Here is a 24,006-nt window from a genome sequence, read left to right as displayed (position 1 = left end):
TAGGGTCTATTCACACATGCCACTTTTACTACGCTTTAAACAGATCATAGTTAATTTCCTTGTTAGTCTGGGCCTTTCATGCAGGTGTGAATACACTCAAGCAAACCCAAGGACCAAACAACCGGACCCAGACCCACTTTTTGAGGTGGTCTCGGTCTCGTCCAAACAAACTCTGGTGCGTTTCCCCTCACAATGATATTGCAGCTGTAATAATGGCACAAATATGCAGAACAGGGCGGCTGTATGCAGGACTTCCACATTTGTTTTCCTCCATTTCCCGGTCTGTGCTCTGTCCCAGCCCTATCATTTCTGTCTAATGGGAGCAATGATCATCATCCACGTGGCTTTGTTTGCAATGTGAAAGCGAACCAAAAGAAAAAAATAAAATCCGCTTTTAGTCCAGACCAAACAATTGGACCAAAGGACTTTCCTGGTGTGAATACACCCTTAGTACCATAATAAAGATTGTTTTTCTGTTATGATGTTTCACTTTCACTCTTCCAAATTCTGACCTCAGGTGACGTTCATGTTGATGTTTTTCGTTTGTTGTGTCTTTGGTGCAACCCTTTAAATGCCTTTTTTCCACTCTGCAGGTATTGTTCATAGCCAATGTCTTGAGGGACTTAGTGGCTTTGATTTTAAAGGACCTGAAAGGCCTTTGCAGTCAGGAACAAATGACAAAATTTACAACTTGGGTTCAAACAAACATTCAGGACACCATTAATTATGCCAAATGGAGTTGATAGCATGACTGCTGAAACTTACATGCTTGAATCAGCAACAGCTACCAACCCTTCCATTAAACTTGAGATAATTTGATAATTTTTATCAGATTTAAAGGATAAAGCATTTAATGTTCATACATTTTTATAGATTCACTGCTTTATGTTTTTAATCCCCTTATTGTGCAACGGCACTTTGAAAATAAAAGCACTAAGTGAATGGAGGATGGTCAGCGATGCAATCCAGACACCAGACAGTTAGAAATATGGTTGCCCTGTCTTTCCTGCCTAAACTCCAGATGGATGGGATTAGTCCTCCTCCACACTCAGGAGCTGAGATATCATCCTTCTGGGACTAATGGGAAGCAGAGGGATGAGGGGCAAGCCACGGTCCTGACTGTGGCTCCCTGTATCCCCACCCTAAAACAAGTCATCTTGCAGAGTAAATAAACTAATTATGTTTGTAAATGAAGTTATGGAAGTAAGAATAAGGCATCGATATGTTCTGTTATTAAATAAGGATAGGATGGGTTAGATTTTAAAAGCAGAACTGATGCAAAAAAACTAAAAAAATTGTTAAAGTAAAAAAATACTTAACAAAAAAGGCTTCACCTAGTGCATATTTGCAGAGGTATATCCCTATCCTTATACAGCAACACGCTTACCTTGAGTTCAGTCTGCTTATTTACATTTAGCCTAGTTCATCAGATTCCTTAAATTCCTACATGTTGGATTTGGGTTAGCTATGCATACAGATACATGTTTAGATTTTCAAACTGAATGAAGAGCCTTCATAATCATATAAAACCCCCTCATTGTTGACTCTCAGAGGACTCTTTGAAAATATGTCACACATAGAAATGTTAGTTTGCACAAAACAAAGAAAAGAAACAGTTTCTGTGTTTCCGTGATTTCTGAATGCTAGAGGCAATTGCCTGGGGAATACTATCCTGACATTAGTAGCTCAAGGATGTCACATGAGGAATGAGACAATACTGACTGACTGCTCTCTGCTTTCCTGTTGTGTTTGGCAGTCTCGAAGTGAGATGTACTTGAAATAGAAAAAAAAAGCACTTGAGGAAGGGCTGGAGAGCAATTATTTCAAGTGGACCATTGCTAGGAATGTTTGGGAAATAGGCAAATTCCTGAAATGCTGACATATGCAACAATTACATGTGCCTGTGTCTGGTACACTTTTGAAGTGATTACTAACTGATTTCAAAATACTTGTTGTATTAATGTAAATTAGATGCAACAATCAAAGTAGTACTTCAAAGTACAAATTTAAAGCACAAATTCCAAAGCTTTTTATTGTGATTTTATGAGACAGAACAACATAAAGTGGCACATAGCGCTGAAGTAGAAGGAACATTTTAATACAGTTTTTAAAAGTGTGTTGGGCAACCCCAATCCTTCAGCGTTGCCCTGTATTTAGCTCTATCCATCTCCATCAGTTTCCCTATTTCTGATGAAGAAAAGTGCCCCGCAGCATGATGCTACCAACACCATGTTTTACCATGGTGAAGGCGTGCTCAGGGTGATGAGCAGTGTAAGCGTTTCACCACACATAAATTCATAATAAAACATATTGAAGTTTATTGTAATAAAATATAAAAATGGTCAATATATGCTTTTGCAAAACACTATAAATGTTGTATTTTGGACAGCTCTATTAACACAGAAATGTGAATCTAGACATCCAAAAAAGATTGGATTTCATAAAGAGGCAATTAGAAATCAATATCTGTATATTTTAACTTGTCCTGTCATTTATCATACTGCTCTTTGATCTGTAGCCCTCTAATTCGTCCTAAGCTCTGAAAAATGACCATGGAAACTTTAGATGTTAGACGTTTGCAGAGACCAGTCTGAAATTTAAATCTGTTTGGTGCTCTTTGGCTCATAGGAGCCTCTGAATCAGGGAACAGTCTCCCAGGTGAACCTGGTTTCTGTTCGTCATGACAGGCTTCTCTTCTGCACAGTCTATCACGTGGCTCCCAGGAGGTCAGGGGTTCGAAGGGGGTCACAGTTCAGAGCAGAGAAGACTAAAGCTTCAACTTCCTGTGCTGTCTGCTGACAAAGGGCACACAGGGAGAGAAAATGCATTTCTGGTATTTTGGAATTTGGGCCTCAGTGGACATTGTTAAGTTGGAGGCAAAAGTCAAAAACAGGGAAGATAATAGAGGAGGGGAAAGATTTATTTTCTAGAGTTTCAAGGCAGTTTTTGTACTCTTTAGATTCATAGTAAATATATTTCAAATATAATGAGAAACTCCCAGTAAACAACAATACTGGGCATGTAGCCACGATGCAATCCTTTTATTTTTCACCCTGATATAATTTCTCTTTTCTCTACTGTAACTCTGACATTAATCCTCTCACACCTTCAGCTACTCTTAAATTTACAGAAACGTCGACATGGGGCTCGTTCCAGACTGTTGCAGATCACAGCTTATGCCCAGAGCTGCATAATTCACTGCTGCTGAAACCCAGTTGGCGTACACCAATTTACACCAATGCTAGCTTTTCTATGCCTTCGCCAACAATGTTTTTATTCTAAACAATTCATCACAGTGGCAGACACTATCAGCAGACTCTGCATTCTTACAGATCACTCACTTTATTTTTGTGATGCACAAAAGACGTGCCTCACAGCTGTATTTTCTTTACAGCTGAGGTAGCCAGATTTCTGGAACAATAGTGCACACACGGACCTGTGCACGTCCTTCACATTCTATACAGGTCCTTCTCAAAATATTAGCATATTGTGATAAAGTTCATTATTTTCCATAATGTCATGATGAAAATTTAACATTCATATATTGTAGATTCATTGCACACTAACTGAAATATTTCAGGTCTTTTATTGTCTTAATACGGATGATTTTGGCATACAGCTCATGAAAACCCAAAATTCCTATCTCACAAAATTAGCATATCATTAAAAGGGTCTCTAAACGAGCTATGAACCTAATCATCTAAATCAACGAGTTAACTCTAAACACCTGCAAAAGATTTCTGAGGCCTTTAAAATTCCAGCCTGGTTTATCACTCAAAACCCCAATCATGGGTAAGACTGCCGACCTGACTGCTGTCCAGAAGGCCACTATTGACACCCTCAAGCAAGAGGGTAAGACACAGAAAGACATTTCTGAACAAATAGGCTGTTCCCAGAGTGCTGTATCAAGGCACCTCAGTGGGAAGTCTGTGGGAAGGAAAAAGTGTGGCAGAAAACGCTGCACAACGAGAAGAGGTGACCGGACCCTGAGGAAGATTGTGGAGAAGGGCCGATTCCAGACCTTGGGGGACTTGCGGAAGCAGTGGGCTGAGTCTGGAGTAGAAACATCCAGAGCCACCGTGCACAGGCGTGTGCAGGAAATGGGCTACAGGTGCCGCATTCCCCAGGTCAAGCCACTTTTGAACCAGAAACAGCGGCAGAAGCGCCTGACCTGGGCTACAGAGAAGCAGCACTGGACTGTTGCTCAGTGGTCCAAAGTACTTTTTTTGGATGAAAGCAAATTCTGCATGTCATTCGGAAATCAAGGTGCCAGAGTCTGGAGGAAGACTGGGGAGAAGGAAATGCCAAAATGCCAGAAGTCCAGTGTCAAGTACCCACAGTCAATGATGGTCTGGGGTGCCGTGTCAGCTGCTGGTGTTGGTCCACTGTGTTTTATCAAGGGCAGGGTCAATGCAGCTAGCTATCAGGAGATTTTGGAGCACTTCATGCTTCCATCTGCTGAAAAGCTTTATGGAGATGAAGATTTCATTTTTCAGCATGACCTGGCACCTGCTCACAGTGCCAAAACCACTGGTAAATGGTTTACTGACCATGGTATCACTGTGCTCAATTGGCCTGCCAACTCTCCTGACCTGAACCCCATAAAGAATCTGTGGGATATTGTGAAGAGAACGTTGAGAGACTCAAGACCCAACACTCTGGATGAGCTAAAGGCCGCTATCGAAGCATCCTGGGCCTCCATAAGACCTCAGCAGTGCCACAGGCTGATTGCCTCCATGCCACGCCGCATTGAAGCAGTCATTTCTGCAAAAGGATTCCCGACCAAGTATTGAGTGCATAACTGTACATGATTATTTGAAGGTTGACGTTTTTTGTATTAAAAACACTTTTCTTTTATAAATATGCTAATTTTGTGAGATAGGAATTTTGGGTTTTCATAAGCTGTATGCCACAATCATCCGTATTAAGACAATAAAAGACCTGAAATATTTCAGTTAGTGTGCAATGAATCTAAAATATATGAATGTTAAATTTTTATCATGACATTATGGAAAATAATGAACTTTATCACAATATGCTAATTTTTTGAGAAGGACCTGTATAAACATGGAATTGACTGAGGTGCACTCCTTCAGCCTTTTACCACAGTTGGAAAACCTTTAGTAACGCTAAAAGCAAACAGCTCTAAAATAAAGGCTAACAAGCATTTAATATATTTTAGCAAACTAATGTGAGCAGAATAATGGAAGTTAAGAAAAATAAATACAACTCACTTTCTATACTTAAGCTATCAGAATCTTTACAATAGATGCAGTTGTTGCTTTATGCTAACATTGAAACTGTACCTACAGTTCTGGCAATGAAACAAAAATTTCCACATCTTAATTTTCATGTATTCTTCTTTGCATTTAGAAGTCTGTATTAGGCTGATCGTTCTGATCGGCCGATCTTGTGGTCTGCTAATGACTTTAGCTGCAAAAGTAAACCATCACCTCATAAATGATGTAATAGCAGAAAACATGGTCAGAAAACTCTTTTTAAATATCTTAAAATAGGTGAAATTTTTCATATTATTCATTGCCTTTTGTTATTTTTCTTAGTCTTATTTAAATCACAGTTGTGCTGCACGTTGGTGCAATTTTGTATTTTATTTTAAAGTGGTGTTTGAATAATAAAATAAACAGTACCAAGAAGCGATGTCTAGATCAGGTTTTTTTTTATCCCCAATACCGATCTGGATCATATAGGAATAGGCATGTATCGATACCAAGTCCTGAACCGGTAATACATTAAAAGCAATGCCAAGTACAGTCACAACCACTTTATTAGGTATGCCAAGCTAGTACTGTTGGAACTGTTGTGTTGGAGCTCCTTCTAGAACTTACTGAATATTATTATCAACTAATTTGCATAATTGGCCATGTGCATGTATATGTAATGGAGGCTGTACGAAAGAGAAATAACATTGTGGCAGAGACACTGAATAAAAACCAAAGACTAAATATGTTTAGAACTACTAATGCATTTTCTTCTGCTGACTGCTGTTTTGTTTTTTTGGTCTCACCATTCCAACCATCCTATTTTATCTGGGCTAGGATTGGCAAAAAAAAGTCCAATCGAGAGATTATAGAAACTTGCAGCAACAGATATGGAGGGGTGAACATCTTCAGCTCTGACTGCAGCTGGGAGGGACAGCTGCTAGAGGCCAGGGTCATCTGCGAGTGTTTAGAAAATGGGAGAGACTGAAAGCAGCACCTCTTGATCATTGAATAGAGAAATAACGATGCATTCCTTCATTTCAGATTAACAAAAGTCTTCATTAAGTCCAGAGAAAGGAGCTAGATTTTTTTGCTTGTTGTTTTTTTTAATGAATCACTAGAGGTCTGTATGCTCTATAAATTGAACACACACTCTCTGTTTTGATATAACTAGTTTAGCTCCTAACAAATTACAATGTAGTTACAGTTATTTGTGTTGGGACAAAAATTATTGAATGAACTGTTCTCCTGCTTTATTAACTAGAGTTTCAGCTGTTCCTGTGCTCCGACATACAGACACAGGCAGAAAGTTTGTGGACATCATTCTAAGGGATAAAAACACAACAAAATAATGTGCATGTTTTGTATAGTACAGTTATACACAGTTGGCAATAAAATAGGGAAGGCATAAATGAGAAAACTCTACTTACAATTTGACTTTCAAAATATGTAAATCTAGAGGCCCTAATATGCAAAACGAACTCTTTTAGCACACAAAACAGCTAAAACAAATTTCATAAAGCATGAGCTTATCCTTTTTCCAAGTTAGTGTGCTTTAAACTCACAGAGAGATAAACACCAACATCCTTTTTGGTTTACTTTTATTTGTCTGATAAACCAGGGTGTTTCGAAAACTGAGCAATGTGGAAAACAGGTTAATGAAAAGATTAATTATCGTACGTCACTTTGTGTGGAACAGGAACTCTGGAAGTTTCCAGGCGTTGCGAGGCAGCTCTGAACACTCCTCCCTTCACGACCATATGGTTGGCATCATTAACCACCCCCACAAATATTCATTTTGGTTTCCTAGCAGACCGCTACCTCTTGTAATTCTTGGAAAATGTGGGCACACATAGTAACTCTTTGGCTAATGAAAAGTTCTTCCTCCACTCTCTGAGCCTGTAGAAATATCAAACCAGATTGTTTCCTTCTGACAGTAACAAGAGGTTGCCAGCCTTGGTGAAATAAAAGTTCATAATCATCTGGTGTTTGTTGGAAAACAATTTTCAATTCATTTTTCTAACTCTTTTAAATGTTTCAGATTAAAAGGGTTTTGCTACGTTTTATTTTACCAGGATTACTTGGACTTTCAAGTTGTTTGTTGCTTCTTGTTTACTAAGTTTGACTTCAAATGTCAGTTTTTCTTATTCATAACATGTGTCTGCCTTGTTCTCTTTAACTCTTAAAATGCCTTCTGGTTGTGCTCTTCCGTCCTCTGTCATCTCATTCTCACCCTAAAGCAAACCCTCCCCTACTCTGCTTTCCCTTGGCATGATTAATAAGATAAATATGAGCAATACTATAGAGCCCTGCCCATGTGTGTGTGTTGAAATACTATTCAGCTAACTTTTAATTTTGTGAAATTGTTGCATGTATGAAACAATGGCCTAGATGGGTTTGGTGAGAATTTCATCCTTTAAAGATGAAAAAGTACGTTTTAAGAGTCTCCTGGAGAAACTTGTAGCTGTAGACATGAATGTTGTATTTTCGGTGTGCATATGCAAAGTCCAAGATTCAGTAGGTACCTCGTATGGTACCATGTTGCAAAGAAACAGTGAAACAACTCCATTAACACAGAAGGACACAATTTAAAGACAGTTGTGATATAGAAAATACACTCAGCAAACACAGAGCACGAATAAGCCTCAGCTTGACTAAGTTTGGCATTTCAGACCTGTGACACTCTTACTATGATGTTTTTCAATGTTTCAGGGGAGCAACACCCACTACAGCAAGAATCAAAGAAGCAGTACACAAGATAGCATGAGGGCAGACAAAACCTAAACCCTGAGGCCAGAGTTTTTTTAGAAGATTATATTTCTATCCCTTGATTTTCTGTTATAGAGGATTCTCCAGAACAAAATCCTTTTTTTCCAAACTGATCAGTTCATAAAACCTGGTTGTTCTAAGAACACATATGGTCATAACACAGCCTGAAAGTCATGAGGAAATCTCAGTACAGCCCTTTTAATTAACACAAATCCAGTGTAAAATATATCAATGACAAATATTTTTAATACTCATTATTGAGGATATAGTGACATTTGAATTTCTATTCTGAAGTTCTATTTTTGTGCTGACAGATTCAGACTCACTATTCATGCTTTTTAAGAGTTAATAAAATCATACAAAATGTTGCATCTTTTGAACATGAGCTGAGAATTAAACATTTACCATATGCGTGTTTTTGCTAACAAGAGAGTGAATCACTGAGTTCAACAAGGCTTTTTCTGAACAACTATGCTGGTAACTTGTCAACATCTGAAAAAACAAAGCCTTCAACATGACTTTTAACTTACAACACCACCTGCAATTAATGGCACCCCGGTATTAAAAAAATTTAAAAAGACCTTAAATAAAAAATACTTTTGTATCTAAAAAAGATAACAGAAAGGGCCATCCATTTCATATTTTTGTCCAACTGTCTGTTGGTTAAAAACATATCAAAGCAGCAGCAACTTCCATTTGAAAAGTCAAAATGAAAAATTAAATGTTGGGCAGCAGTTTCGACAAAGAAATCTCCACCGAAGAATAGACCAACCAACATCATGCTTTATTGATGCTTTCATGTGTCTATTTTAACACTACAATGTTAGCAGCATGAATGCAAACAGAGAGAAAAAGGAAAGGTTTTTGGGGAGTTCCCCAGTTAACTGTTTCCTGAGGGAGTCCCCAGAATTCCCTGGTTTAAAAGCAACTATTCACATACCATTGTCTGTAGTCTTTTTTTCATATTCGAACATGTAAACAATATTTTCCTAAAGTGGTACAGATTCTGCCTAATCCCTGATATTACATAAATCAGCTAAACACATATTCCACCAGTCTCTCATCAGTTATTATTCTGAGCTGAATGATCCACTCTCATGCTAAATATTCTCAGCAATATAATTAAGCTCAGTCAGAGGTCCTGGATTAGGTCTATAATACAAGGAACCAAGCGGAGCTTTCAGTGCTGGAGCTCACCAACGTGGATTTGTGTGGATCTATAGCTTATATGAAGATTAAATAGAAATACCAAAGAAAAGGGTTTAAACACCCACAATGAAGAGCTTCAAATCATGTTGCAAAAGAATATTGTGTCCTTGAACATTTGTGTTCATGTGTTTACTGTTTGAGGAAATCATGGCAGAAATGCAGAAATGGTTTCAACTGTGTGAGTAGATGTGCAGACAAAATCAATGCCACCTAAAAGCACCTGCTAAAGCTGAATGCTTTAGCAGCCCTTGTTCCATGGAGCATTTCCTCCAGAAGAAAATCTGATGATAAATGGATCCACTTTGGAATGCTTACTTTGATAGAACAACATGGATCCATTGTTTGTGTGAAGTGTGTGTGTCAGGCTCCTGCCTCTATTGTGATCAGGGACAGTCCATCAAAGCCTGGAGAGGGTACTGGCGAGGCGTTTGGTCCTCTGTCTGCTTCACACTTCCTCTGTTTGTGTGTGTGTGGGTGTGTTTCTGCATGTTTGTGTGAGAGCCAACCCAAGCCTCTGTCTCCTTGTACTTCCTCCTCACCATTGTGTGTTTGGAAGCATGTGCTCTCTCTCTCTTTGCCTCTAATCAGTGTCTTATTGGGCTGATCCCAGAAACTATGGATGGGCTATTTCTGGAGATTCCTGTTATGAAAAGATTATCCACTCTGACCCCACCCTATCTGTTTATGTCTCAACAGTTGGATCCATTATTTGAACCTAAACTATGCTGTATATGGAAGCATATCTTTAACTTACACACAACCAAAATAATAAATATATTTTATTAGGATTTTATGTGCAATCTGCAGTTTCGGAGCCACAAGTGGCTCTTTGGATCTTCCACAATGGCTCTTAATAAAAAATGATAAAGAACCAACTAATGTTTTTTCTTTTTTTAATATAGATATAATAACAAATTCATGCTTTCTATATTTATTTTTCTTGTCATTAGGTTAGAAACTATGTGCTTTTTTTACATCATTTTCTACTAACATCAACATGCCATAGAAGAAATGTATCCGTACTCTGTTAGTAAACTTTTTTATTTTTTTCTTTATTTTCAAACCTAAAAATAGAAATAATAGTCAATAGATATTTATTTAAAAATTAAAACTCATCTTTTTTTAAAAGGACATTTAACATTTGCATATTTTATTTAGCTGGACTGAGACCAAAAATGAGCTCTTAGGATTGCAAAGGTCCCATACTCCTGTATCAATTTAACACAAAGTAGAGGATTAATGCAAAGAGTTGCTGTCTCTTGTTATCTGCAGGCTCTAACAGGTTTTCTACCAGGATTACCCTGACTCCATCAACTCTGACAACAGTTTTCCTGTACCTGCTAAAGAAAATCCTCCCCACAGCATGATGCTGACACCACACTGATTTACGATAGGGATGATGTGTTCAAGGTGACATGTAGTGTTAGTTATTTACCATTCAGAGTTTTTTGCATGTAGGCCCCCCCAAAAAAAAGGTTTTGATCTCATCTGACCAGAGCGCCTTCTTCCACATATTTGCTGCATCCCAGGCATTTGTGGACAACTGGGATTTTAATGGCTTGCTTTCAACAGTAGCTTTCTTTGTGTCACTCTTTGTTGAATTCTCAATTAATAGTTTGCCTATGCAGAGATTCTTCCATTCGGGTTGTGGATCTCTGCAGCTCCTCCAGAAATATTATGTGTATCGCTTGGTTGCGTTTCTGATTAATGCTCCTTTGGCCAAACCTGTCAACTTAAGTGGAACGCCATGTCTTGGTAGGTTTGCAGAGTTTCATTGGTAAAAACAATCCTTTTTCTTACACTTCAAAGTTATGGAGTATTGTGGGTTGGTCTGTCATATAAAATCCCAGTCAAATACATTAAACATGACAACATTTGAAATGGTCTAAAGGATGTGCACACTTTTGCAAGGCACTGTAAAAAAGAAAGCATTTTAACAAATATAGAACTATATTTTCAGAGTAATTTTTTCACCTCAGTGAGAGTAAAATGTTTTACTGATGTTTACACTCAGACCGAACATGCCAACATTTTTTTAACCTCCCAAAGACCGCTATAACCTTTACAGACCCATGATTTGGTTATCTCCTCTGGGAGTGTTTGTTGACATGGCCTTGGGTGTGTGTGTGTGTGTGTGTGTGTGTGTGTGTGTGTGTGTGTGTGTGTTGGACTGAGTCCTCCGTCCGCTGACCTTCACTTGGCCCCTCCGTTTGGGGTTAGGACTGGTGAACCCCAAGGCTATAACCCAGAGGATGTCTCTTTGAAGCTGCAAGTCTTTTGTCTTTAGTTTGCATCTTTCTCTTACTTGTTCTTGCTTCTGATCTCGGTGCCTCTCATTATTCTCTCCATCTTGTCAAGTTCTTGATTCATTATTTCTAGTGCTGATTTGCTCAAGTTTCAGCTCCCTTCATGCCTGGGGGTCAGAACAGGCAACGGTAAAGTTTACGGCTCACTACAGTAGCTTTATCTAACAATTCAGCAGCTGAAGGACCAGAGATCAAATGTCCACCTACTGTTTAACTTAGAAGTGATAGTAAACACAAAATAATCCATTAAACAAAATATATTAAGTTAAAGTTTTTATTTCTAATTCCCTTTCTGAGGAACAGTTACATGCAGTGCTGGTTCTAATCCCTCTAACGCTGCTGCATCTCCTGATTTCCTTTTTTAGCCCACGCCCGTATTATACCTGTATTTGATTTGTACCTAAATCATAAGCCAAGCACTTCAAGGAGCTTTGATAAACTGAAACTGCAGACACTCTGAAAGAGATGCGCTCATTGCCCCACAGCTACTGGCAGCAGTGGCACGTCTGCTTGTCTGATCTCTCACACTTTACCACACACATTCATCAACAGTCACGGGTATTCTTGCACAATTATCACTAGAAAACATCTTGGAGAGCTGGAGCCCCCTCGTCTCCTCACAGGGGTTGTGGACCCATGTCGGAGCAGAGCGGTTTTAGGCTTAATGTTTTGGGCGCAGTCTCTGGGTGGTCGGTTTTTTGCTGCTCAGGGATTTGGCCTTGTTTGGTAATCTCTCTTCATCTCAGCTTCCTCTCCTTATGCTTTCTCTCTCTCTGTGACTCACAGAACCTTACAGACAGTAATTATCCCTCCCTTACTTCCGGCAGGTAATAGATTTTGTAGAGATTTTCCTCAGTTAATGAGCTCATAATATGACAACTATATTTCTATAGTTTTGCTGACTGGATTGCACCATTTTCTTGAAGTGTAAATTTCAATCCCTAGATGTGCAAAGCTGGTAGAGACATATATCATAAGACTCGCTCGATGGTTTTTTGACAAATTGTCAAAAAAAGACATGCATCGTTTACTTTCACTATACAGTTATGTACTACTTTGTGTTGGTATATTTTATACAATTCTAATACCGTAGGTTTAAATGGTTTTGCAAAAAAAAAAAACAGAACATATAGTAACAAAAGTCTGTGCCGAGTACTGAAGATTTTAAAGTGACACGTGCATGAAAATGGAGCGTCAATCAAATACAGGTCCTTCTCAAAATATTAGCATATTGTGATAAAGTTCATTATTTTCCATAATGTTATGATGAAAATTTAACATTCATATATTTTAGATTCATTGCACACTAACTGAAATATTTCAGGTCTTTTATTGTCTTAATATGGATGATTTTGGCATACAGCTCATGAAAACCCAAAATTCCTATCTCACAAAATTAGCATATTTCATCCGACCAATAAAAGAAAAGAGTTTTTAATATAAAAAACGTCAACCTTCAAATAATCATGTACAGTTATGCACTCAATACTTGGTCGGGAATCCTTTTGCAGAAATGACTGCATGGAGGCAATCAGCCTGTGGCACTGCTGAGGTCTTATGGAGGTCCAGGAGGCTTCGATAGCAGCCTTTAGCTCATCCAGAGTGTTGGGTCTTGAGTCTCTCAACGTTCTCTTCACAATATCCCACAGATTCTCTATGGGGTTCAGGTCAGGAGAGTTGGCAGGCCAATTGAGCACAGTGATACCATGGTCAGTAAACCATTTACCAGTGGTTTAGGCACTGTGAGCAGGTGCCAGGTCATGCTGAAAAATGAAATCTTCATCTCCATAAAGCTTTTCAGCAGATGGAAGCATGAAGTGCTCCAAAATCTCCTGATAGCTAGCTGCATTGACCCTGCCCTTGATAAAACACAGTGGACCAACACCAGCAGCTGACACGGCACCCCAGACCATCACTGACTGTGGGTACTTGACACTGGACTTCTGGCATTTTGGCATTTCCTTCTCCCCAGTCTTCCTCCAGACTCTGGCACCTTGATTTCCGAATGACATGCAGAATTTGCTTTCATCCGAAAAAAGTACTTTGGACCACTGAGCAACAGTCCAGTGCTGCTTCTCTGTAGCCCAGGTCAGGCGCTTCTGCCGCTGTTTCTGGTTCAAAAGTGGCTTGACCTGGGGAATGCGGCACCTGTAGCCCATTTCCTGTACACGCCTGTGCACGGTGGCTCTGGATGTTTCTACTCCAGACTCAGTCCACTGCTTCCACAGGTCCCCCAAGGTCTGGAATCGGCCCTTCTCCACAATCTTCCTCAGGGTCCGGTCACCTCTTCTCGTTGTGCAGCGTTTTCTGCCACACTTTTTCCTTCCCACAGACTTCCCACTGAGGTGCCTTGATACAGCACTCTGGGAACAGCCTATTCGTTCAGAAATTTCTTTCTGTGTCTTACCCTCTTGCTTGAGGGTGTCAATAGTGGCCTTCTGGACAGCAGTCAGGTCGGCAGTCTTACCCATGATTGGGGTTTTGAGTGATGAACCAGGCTGGGAGTTTTAAAGGCCTCAGGAATCTTTTGCAGGTGTTTAGAGTTAACTCGTTGATTCAGATGATTAGGTTCATAGCTCGTTTAGAGACCCTTTTAATGATATGCTAATTTTGTGAGATAGGAATTTTGGGTTTTCATGAGCTGTATGCCAAAATCATCCGTATTAAGACAATAAAAGACCTGAAATAATTCAGTTAGTGTGCAATGAATCTAAAATATATGAATGTTAAATTTTCATCATGACATTATGGAAAATAATGAACTTTATCACAATATGCTAATATTTTGAGAAGGACCTGTATGCAGCCTCTTACATTGCACATACATGTACTTTAATTGGAGGTGGCATGACCTCTGTTCCTGGTTGACCTCTCTTCCTCTGTTCACCTTCCAAGTTTTGGATTACAGACATTTCCCTGGCACATGGTGACGTCTGGCTTTCCATTTTTCTTGCCCCACCTTCACACTGTGAGATTGTGGAAAATGATGTGGTCGTGTGAAAAATATGGGAGCAGCCAAGTTGACACTCAGAACCGGTCCACAACATTAGCAAACCAAGCTGCTTCTAATAGACCTCAGAGGGTGCCCCAAGACCCAAGGACCCCAAAGACCCCTTTGAATTTCTACACAGAGCTCAGGCCTTTGCATTCAGGTTTATCAAGAGTGAGGCAACTTTTACATTTGCTGTATTTTTGAGGTAAATGGAAAACATTTACTTCAACGTCTGCTTTTTTGAGCACCAGACACAGGAAAGGATGGAAAAAACAACGCAGAGGAGAGATCCCACATGCAGCCGCACATGTAGTATAGAGAATACTGGCACTACCAAGGCACTACTACTGGCATACTTTCGCGAGACGTGCGCTCAGTTGTCTGACTTGCGCAATTGCAAATGATATCTTACACATTCATGGTCGACAAAATATTTGTCAGTGGAGCCGTTATGCACCATTCATATTTGGAAAGATTTTTATCACGATGTGTTTGTATCTAAATGTTTTGCTGTCAACTACTCTGTGAGTCATGATTCCATTTAAATGAGTTTACTTTTTTTTTTTTTTTTTTCAAATTACTGAAATAGATTAACATTCGATAATATTCAAACTTATTGTGATGCATCTGGTATCTTGTAATAAATGTAGAACCTGGAAACATTGAGCATGGCACTGTGGTGGGCTCTCGATTCAAAATCTGCTCAAGGCCCAGTGAAACTTTGGGCCGGCCCTGCCAATGCCTTAGAATGTATAAAACCGGAGGAATATGAGGGGCTTTTTAGGCTTAAAGTATGAATTTCAAATTATGTGGGACGTGGTTAAATTCTTCTGCCACAGTAATGCCGTCGGTCTAATGGTGAGGTGTAGCCTACGTGCGCGGGGAGCGGTGAGAGGCGGGCGGGGAGCGAACGCATTGTCATACCTGCAGCGGCTTTCTTTTCACGGCACCACTTGCGCTTTTCAGACCAATCTGGCGACACAAAGGAGCGTCTCACAGTTGTCTCCACTCGTTCCTAATGATATGCAAACTGGGTGCCAACCCACGAGTCAAATGCAGCTCATAAGGGGAGTGGTAGAAGCGGAAAATGAACAGAGGAATCACTTCATGGGGGGAGTTAATCACTTTGATGGAGTCTAAAGAAATGACCGCATCACTTTCTGCGCTTTGAAATTGAGTGTTCCCATAGATCTAAAGTTTTTTGCCCCCTTATGTGTAACTCCACAGGTCTGGCGCTGCTCCCTATCAGGTGGGGAACCGCAGTAGCGTGGATCTAGATGGGAAGAGGGGGTGGAGCCTCCTAAGAGTTGCCCATTGCTAATGCTTGAATCACACAGCTCTCCATTCACATTCCGGCTGGGAGCTGCATCCTTAGCGTCCCAAGGAGCTGGAAGTTGGTGAAGTTCTGTAAATCGCGCATGAATCAAACCAGAAAAAATGGATTCACTGTTTCTAAACACGTTCAGGGGACATTTACGACCGAAGGTATAGTTCGTTTGTCCATACTGGATTTATTATGCGGACTTTGTACTGACTGGAGTGGATCTGAGCGGATACAAGCCCGGGCGCAGCGGGACTCGCGACCGTGACGTTTAAACATGATATTAACACGTAAGTCAGTGATGTTTATCCACCACAAAATATATCAAGAGTTTTTAATGTTTCACTTTTTCTGCTTTTTAGTTTGTAGGATTTTTTTTTTTTTACACAATTTTCTATTTTTTATGATTACAATTTCAATTTTATATTTCATTTTGAAGTTGATTTTTTTATTTTTTATTTTATGCCCTGGACAGTGATCTAGAATTTTGACCCTCAAGTATAAGATTCCTTCTAGTCGGCTACAAGGCGTATAACGCTGCAGGCTCTCAGATAAGCGATCTTGCCCCTTTCTTGTCACATACCTTCACGTCCCCAGTCGTGTTTACAATCCACTGAATATCCCCGGGTTTTGTTTTCCAGATAACCTTTCCCAGCCTACACACACAGAGATAAGAACACACACCATGTCAGGGATGCTTCTCTACTCTTGATAAAAATCTTATCCAGGTCTTCCCTTCCCTTTTTTAATACACACAGCCGCCAAAAAGAAGTTTCCAGCAGAGCAGCGCCGCTGAGGTCAGCTAGACTGTTCAACCTTAAAGGAACAATCGAGTGTTTTATTTTTTCATTGATAAATTCATATTGACGCAACGAATCAAGCTAACCAAGCTTTGAAAAAATAGAGGAAACACTAGAAGAATTGGAACCTACCCTAAATAAACCCATCACTTGCGTTGGTGATGTCGTTAGAGACGTGTGCGTCAAAGTTTGTTTTTTTTTTTTGGGGGGGGGGGGGGGGGTAGGTTTTATCTTGATTAAATATATTTTTAAATATAAATAAATTATGTACTGTGTGTACCTTGTGACACTTGCTTCAAGCAGTGTTAAAATTTCATTTCTTCAGGAACCTGATGCATCATCAGATTGTTTTCTATACATGGCCTGATGTGCCTCTATGTGTCAAAATAGTCCTAATAATAATTGCTTCACGTTGACTAGATTGTTTTTGTGATTGATGTAGTGATATCAAAGTAAATACATTAATATGGCTGTTCTTATGGGGTAAAAAATTTATAAATTGATTTTTTTTTTTTTTTTTTTACATAGTTAAAGGTGGTGCTAAATGTCAAATAGAATTTTAGAAGTGGTTATTGAGCTGTTCAGAAAGCATTTATATTGGTAGGTATATTTGCAACTACAGCTCCATTTGTCTCAAAGTTTGCCTCTAAATAAACTGAAGATTTTTAGAGTTAAATAACCATGCCATGTTGACCTCCCCCAGAATCAAATGGGGCACCATACCCTTGGAAACGTTGGATAAAGGGCTAACAATGAGTGGCAAAAGATACCTGTCCAGTACCAATACCTGTCTGTTACACATCTTCCATCTCAGTATTTTGAGCTGTCTTAACAACTTGTGCCTTTTGACCTTGTGTTGCAGCTGTCTGAAATCCTGTTTTCAATTTTTTTCTTCTGACTGGAATTGTTTTTATTTGTTTCCAGTCTTTACTCTTTGTCTTAACAGTTTTGTCTATTCCAGCACACAGTCTCTTATCAGTTGCTAAGGCCTGGGTCAGATATGAGCACAGAGAGGTTCACTTAAACCATAAAACCGTTAGGAACGTGCTCAGAGACACACACACACACACACACACACACACACACACACACACAGGTCCATCTATTCTGATGCAACATGGGGATAGTGAAGAAAGCCAAGAGAACAACGTTGTAGTCCCAGAACCAATAAGAATAGCGTCTTTGTTGACCCTGGTTTCTTTGATTTAGGAGATGAGACTAAAGTCTGAAGAGAAATATGTTTTTGTGAGAGGAGTAGAAAAAGGTAACACGCCTCATCTGTACTCTGTGAAGCAGGAAGTGAGCTGTTGCCTTATCTTAGAGATTTGGGTCTGCGTGCCAGGCGAGTAGATCCATATGTTCACTTTAGCTTTTACTTTCCTTAGAAGATCATCATCATCATCTGGCTGTAGAACGGTCAGCAGAGGGCTTGGAAAAGGCCTGGTCACCTGATCCTGGGACAAGGCGCTCCTTGAGTGCATAAATCTGTCATCAGGGGCACAGGGGCCTTTGGGGTTAGTGAAGCAGTGATCCATCTAGGCCAGCTGTGTAGATTGTATGTGTAGGTGCCCGTGGATCCACGCCTGCGTGCCTACACCAGCTGGTGGTGAATAACTTTAAATGGTTTATGTGAGTAACTTCATTTTTGTTTCTTTTGTGTATGTGTGTCGAAGAGGCACTGCTCAAGGCCAACCAGATGGTTATATCACTGGCACGATATCACTTAGCTAACAGCCAGAACCTCTCTGTGAACACCACCTGTCCCAAGATGGGGATCACAAAACATGATTCCCAACGGGAAAGAAAAATCTGTTCTCAGACATCTTCAGATTTTAGTACTCACCACACAAGAATCAACTCTGGTGTCCAGTTGTTCTCTGCTTTTTCACACCACCATTGGTTGGAACTCAAAGTTGGATCGTTTCAGGGAAACTGTTTCTGCAAAAAAGCAACAAATGGCCCACCAACCCCCCCCAAAAAAAGAACAGCTTCTTCATGGCTTTTCTTGTTGTTTGCCACAAATCTGTCTCAGACTCTGTGATCGTTTATCACCCCACCTGTCTAGACCCACTTTGCAGCCCTATCAGAATGACATACTCAGACCTGAAGTTGATAAGAACCCTTACCACCGGCATTTGGGTTCTTTTTACAGTCACCCCTTCAAAAACCCACCAATGATCAAGCAATTTCAGATAAGCTACCGCAGTTCACAACAGAGGTCACCTAAAACATTCTTCTCAATCTTCAACTTCAAAGACCTAGTGCTGAAGATAACTGTATTCAGACTCTTGACCTCCAGCTTGCCATGATAGAGCCTTTTAAGGTGGAGGACTGTGAGCAGCATCCTTTGTTTGCTCGCTGCTGACAAACTCCCTCTGGAGCTGAGCATTCAGAGCCAGTCTAGCCAGATCCCTGTTGCCTCCTGCGATGGAGGGAAGCTGTGGTCGGCAATTGTGAGAATTTCCTGCCTCCGGAAGGGAGAGATGAGGAGAAGAGGCCAGTAGAGTGGAAATAAGCTGAAGGCAACACTGGAGATGTGGATGAGTGGAGGTAAAAAGAAACAGCAACCACAATGGATAAATTTAGAAGTTGATACAGTTGTCAGCAATAGAAGGTTTGCACTTGATGAAAGATCTTTGCCCACAGTTTTTAAATGAATATGCTTCTGACCTTAGTTATAAGCATATTTTATGATAATGAGCCTTCTTACCTTCTTCTCTTACTCGTTAATATTAACTTGAGGTAATTTGAGGCTATACACACCAACTGAGATGATTTTGCTGGAGCCTCCATCGGAAAATAGTGGCTTTACTACGTTAAGACGTGGCTATATATGTCAAAGTTGTTAACATTGACTTCATTGCTGCTGTCGTCATGGTAGTGGGGCCAGTTCAGTTTCAGCCAAATATCCGCTGGCTGACAGGGAGGTTTCAGGCATCCTGTTTGGCCACTCAGCCAGAAATACAGGTTGCACTGTGGTTTGAAGTGTTGGATCTGGGGAGATAGTTGTTATTCTGTGTGTCCACTAACTTTTGATTCAGAAGAAAAGTTTGTAATTAGGAAGTTGCACACTGGCAGCTAAAAGCTTGAAGTCATGGGGGTAAAACTAACAGTTCTGCTCTCGCTCTTTTTGTAGATATGTGCTTGATTTTGCTCTTTCACACTAGCAAACATTTTTAGTATAAAGAAAAAAATGTCTACATATTCTGTATATAATGGAAGGTGAGGCTGATGGTAGAGTAGCTTTGATTGCCATGCCTCATAGACCTTTCTTTTACCACTGGTTTTCTGGCTTGATTGGATTTATTTTATGTTTGTCATCTGGACTAACTAAGCTTCACAACATGGACTAGAGTCAATAAAGCTTCATTCTAATTGTGGACAAGCTCAGTGATTGACCCTCATTGCCGTCACAGTTTAAGCTCTAAGTGCGTGCTGTTAGGCATTCGTCCGGTGTGCCTTTGTGTCCGCCTTTAACCACATGGAGGTTTGCTTTTGTGCACACAATCACCGGAGCTTGTGTTTGTCTTGGCCACCTCTCCATCTATTATCTGGCCAGGAACAAATGAAGGCAGGGCCTTTCCAGCCAAGTGGTCGGTCAGTGGCCATGGCACTTCATAGCAGTTCTCTTCCTGTGCGGGAAGCGGAAAGAGGAAGTGAGGTAGTTTCCCTGGTGAGAGTTTGGGAGTTGTCGTGGACACAGGGAAGGAAATAAAATGCAATCATGCCAGAGAGTGTGATTGGATAAGGTTAGGTAGGTAAGGGTGGTGGAAGGTCCTTTTGTTGCTGTGATTAACCATGTTTTTATTTGTTGTTTTTGAGATGCATAAATTATGCATGCGTATGTGGAGCAGTTCCATTGTTAAGTTGTTTGTTCCTGATGCCCCCTGCCCCTGTTTACTTACTGGAGCCAAACAGCGGCTAGAGACATACTCTTGCTTCATATCAGGAGAAATAATGTGGTTTGCTAATAATGTTCAGATCAATGCTTTCTCAGCACATACAACTCAAGTTGTATCACTTGAAAGTAGATTTGACACACATGCTAGACCAATGAGGTGTGTCATTGGATAGGTACCCACCAAAGCAGCTTACTGGATCTTACATTTGTTATTTTGGGCTTCGGGTTGGAAAGCTCACAGTTATTTGCATGTCTGATTTGCATTTAAATAGCCTTACTGTGTTTGCACTGATTTGTCCTTAAACGTGTGGCTGGTTTTTGCAAATCGGGACTGCCTTATACACACATAAATCCAAACCGATTCACAAGCAAGCACAGGAATCTCTAGCCCTGTTGGTATATTTACTGTTTGCTTTCTATATTTTTTTTGGGTTTGCTCTACTCTAAAAATAAAAGCGAAACACTCACACTCAAACACACTCTTTTTGAGGCATATCACTTCATGGTCATAGGGGGAAACATTAGAAGCTTCTCAAATCGTTGCTTTGGTGGGCGTCAGTTTAAAGTTGTTGTAGAAGCAAGCTGCCTCTGCAGTGACAGGGGAGAACTTGTTCTGGTCGTGTCACGCCTTGTCGTTAGGGAGTTTATCAGCCGTCTAGGCTTGTTATTGGTATGTAAATGCTGACATAATGCATAGGCTGGACCCTTCACAAAGTCCTCTGACCTCCCCTTCTGTCTGAGGGGGTTTTAAGGTTTAACTTTCTTTTCTCTACAAGAAACAAAACCCAATGTTGATTTATAAGCATTTCACCTGTCTGCCACCAGTTTCTGCATGCTTTTCTCTAAAATTCCTTAAGAATCATAGAAATTAGTTATAGCAGCAACAATACTGAAAGATAATTCATCAGCACTGGTTAAAACAACTATAATGTCTAAATGCAAACATAGCAGTCCCTCTTTTATCTGTAGGTCAGCAGTTTGCTTTTCCTGCTTTTGTCCGCGGGTTTTGTTTACAACTTTTTCTCAAGGTTGTGGCACATTTGTACTCTGTCCCTTCACCACAGTGACAATGCTGTAAAGCCACATTTCAAAGGCCTTGAAAGGTGTTGTTTTTTCTTCTCTTACAGCAGTTTGCTTGTACGGAGCAGGTTGTGGTGTCTGTGGCTATTTAGCATATGTCATCTAAAAGGCTTTCGCACATAATTGGGAGACTGTCTCTGTGGCTCCTCTGACACCCGGAGAACCTCTGCATTCAGTCACAGTACTTAGCATAGCAAGTCCAAATGTCACACCCTGTCTTTTAAGCCACTTATAAAAGAGTTCATTTGGCATTGTTGTAAACATGTTAGATGGTAACAAGGGAGCTACAAATAACACATCTGATATTTATAATTGTCCTTTTCAATGGAGGACTTCAGCATCAGATACACATTTGTTCTTCAATTGCATCACAATCAGAAGTTGGTAAGCAGCACAGTTAGAAGCATGTTTAAATACTAAGGCTTTTGAGATGCTGCATGAACTGTCAAAACAGCAATGATGCTAAGTTGAATTTCTATTACAAAGTTGAAGTTGAAGTCTTCCAAGTTGGAAAAATGAAATGGAATGAACCCAAAAGTCAGAATTGCTTCTTTAAAAATCAGAGTTCCCTGGCCAACTCTGAGTTTGGATTCAATATGGCCATCTTGCTTATAAAATGTAGTCAAAGTTCCAGGTGATGTGCTGGTTATTTGCATGTCTGATGCTTTCTGTCTCATTAAATCAATAGCACACATAGCGCTGTTTGAGTTCTATTTGTGAGTTTTTCCTCTGTGTTTGAATTCATAAAATGGAGAGAAATTGATTGTTTTTAGCTAATTCAAGTAAAATAATTCTTTTTCCAATTCATACCCCATTTCATACCCACATTTTATGATATCCCTTTCTCCCTCCATTTTGTGCCTGTAAACAAAGCAGCTCATACTCAGTGTTTACAATATTGCAAATCAGAAAATTGTTTCCTTATAGTCAAGCACTTACAGAAATTTCTTAGATTAATTTATTTAGTCTTTTAATTTTACAATATAGTTCTATTTATTTAGGTTCTAATTCCCATTTCTCAGTCAGTTGACTCATATGACCTCTGTTCTAACCACAGAAACCTCCAACTGGTAGATTCCATTTAGTTAATCACATAATTATATTTCCTTACAGTAGAGTATAAGTAGATTATAGAAAATTACTTTAGCCATCGGTTGTCATAGTGAGATCAGTACAAAACGTCCCTTGGCAGGTGGCTCCATTTTATAACCAAAAAGGTTGCTAACAGAATTTAGCACTACAACAGTAGCCTCTACCAGAACAGTCTACACCTATAGTTTGATGTTACTCTTAGATCCAACATCTGACTCCAAATCAAACTGATTGCTTGGACTTGAGAGTGTATTAACGCAATTGTTTTGAATGATGCTTTGAACCACAGCATTTGAAGCGCATGAAGGGAAACCGAGTAGGAGAATGGTCATAAGGTGAAAGAGTTCACATTAGCTGGTAACACATCCCTCCAAACACTTAACGTTAAAATGTAAACTTTTTAGCCTATAAACCCTGTCCAAATCTAGCTTGTACCAAGATTTTCAGAGTCAGGCTTGGTTTGCTTATTGGATGATCTCTAAGATATTTTCAACCACCTTTAGACATTAACAGTGGTCTTATGTAGACATCTTTAACTTTCACTTTTTAACCTGTTTCACTTTTTCGTCTTTTTACATCTATTCAACAAAGTTTTTCTTGTGGGGAATAAGGTGTCCAGTTCAAAAGAACATCAGTGCTTCCAAAGGATAAAATATCTAAAATGGTAAAAACTACCATAACTATTATTTGCTTCTCTAACATTCCACAAGTAACATTAGGATGTTCTGTTATTATCTTCAATATGTTTTCCATTGTGGTGATTTCCACATTCTGACATGTTTTCTCCTGGTCTTGTCTTTCTGTTGTGTAGAGATCGAAGCCAAAGAGGCCTGCACCTGGCTCCGAGCTGCAGGGTTCCCACAGTACGCCCAGCTTTATGAAGGTAACAAACTTGATGGGACACTCCAAACACACAGGGCACGCTTAATGGATTTTTAAAGGGATAAATTAGATTACAGTTTAGAGATATTCCCATTCAGAGTGCACTTTTCTTCTTTCTCTAGCAACTCAATAAAAGCACTTTAAATGCTATGTTGGAAAGGTATGATGAAAAATTTTAGCAGCTTTGAAACTGTAGCTTTATTAAACCTTGGATAAGCAGCCCAGAGTGTTTTCTTTTATTCTTATGTAATTGTACAGCATACACACACCCTTCAACATGTTCTTTGTTTGAAACACAAAAGATCAGTATTCACATATGCATCTGTGCGTGCACACACACTTTGCATAGTATAACATTCCTCATGTGTGTTTCCTAGCAGCAGCTCTTTGGTTTCCTAACGTACAAATGAAAGGAAGGAATTCCATCCATCCATT

At 39.8% G+C, this 24,006-nt stretch overlaps 1 protein-coding gene across 5 annotated transcripts in view; it reads left to right on the top strand.

Moving 5' to 3' along the window:
- The window catches only part of dlc1 (DLC1 Rho GTPase activating protein), a 107,385-nt gene that overhangs the window by 61,028 nt on the left and 22,351 nt on the right, over positions 1-24,006 (top strand). For 4 of the 5 annotated variants that reach the window (XM_047364277.1, XM_047364279.1, XM_047364280.1 and 1 more), the window contains one exon: positions 23,501-23,572. In XM_047364277.1, coding sequence (XP_047220233.1) covers positions 23,501-23,572 — 72 coding nt within the window. Of the gene's footprint in view, positions 1-15,598; positions 16,107-23,500; positions 23,573-24,006 lie in introns of those variants that run through there. The other variant, XM_047364282.1, reaches the window with a different exon arrangement.

Source organism: Girardinichthys multiradiatus, chromosome 5, assembly GCF_021462225.1.
Source record: "Girardinichthys multiradiatus isolate DD_20200921_A chromosome 5, DD_fGirMul_XY1, whole genome shotgun sequence".
NCBI classification, from domain to species: domain Eukaryota; kingdom Metazoa; phylum Chordata; class Actinopteri; order Cyprinodontiformes; family Goodeidae; genus Girardinichthys; species Girardinichthys multiradiatus.
This window is presented reverse-complemented; position numbering and strand designations above follow the sequence as displayed.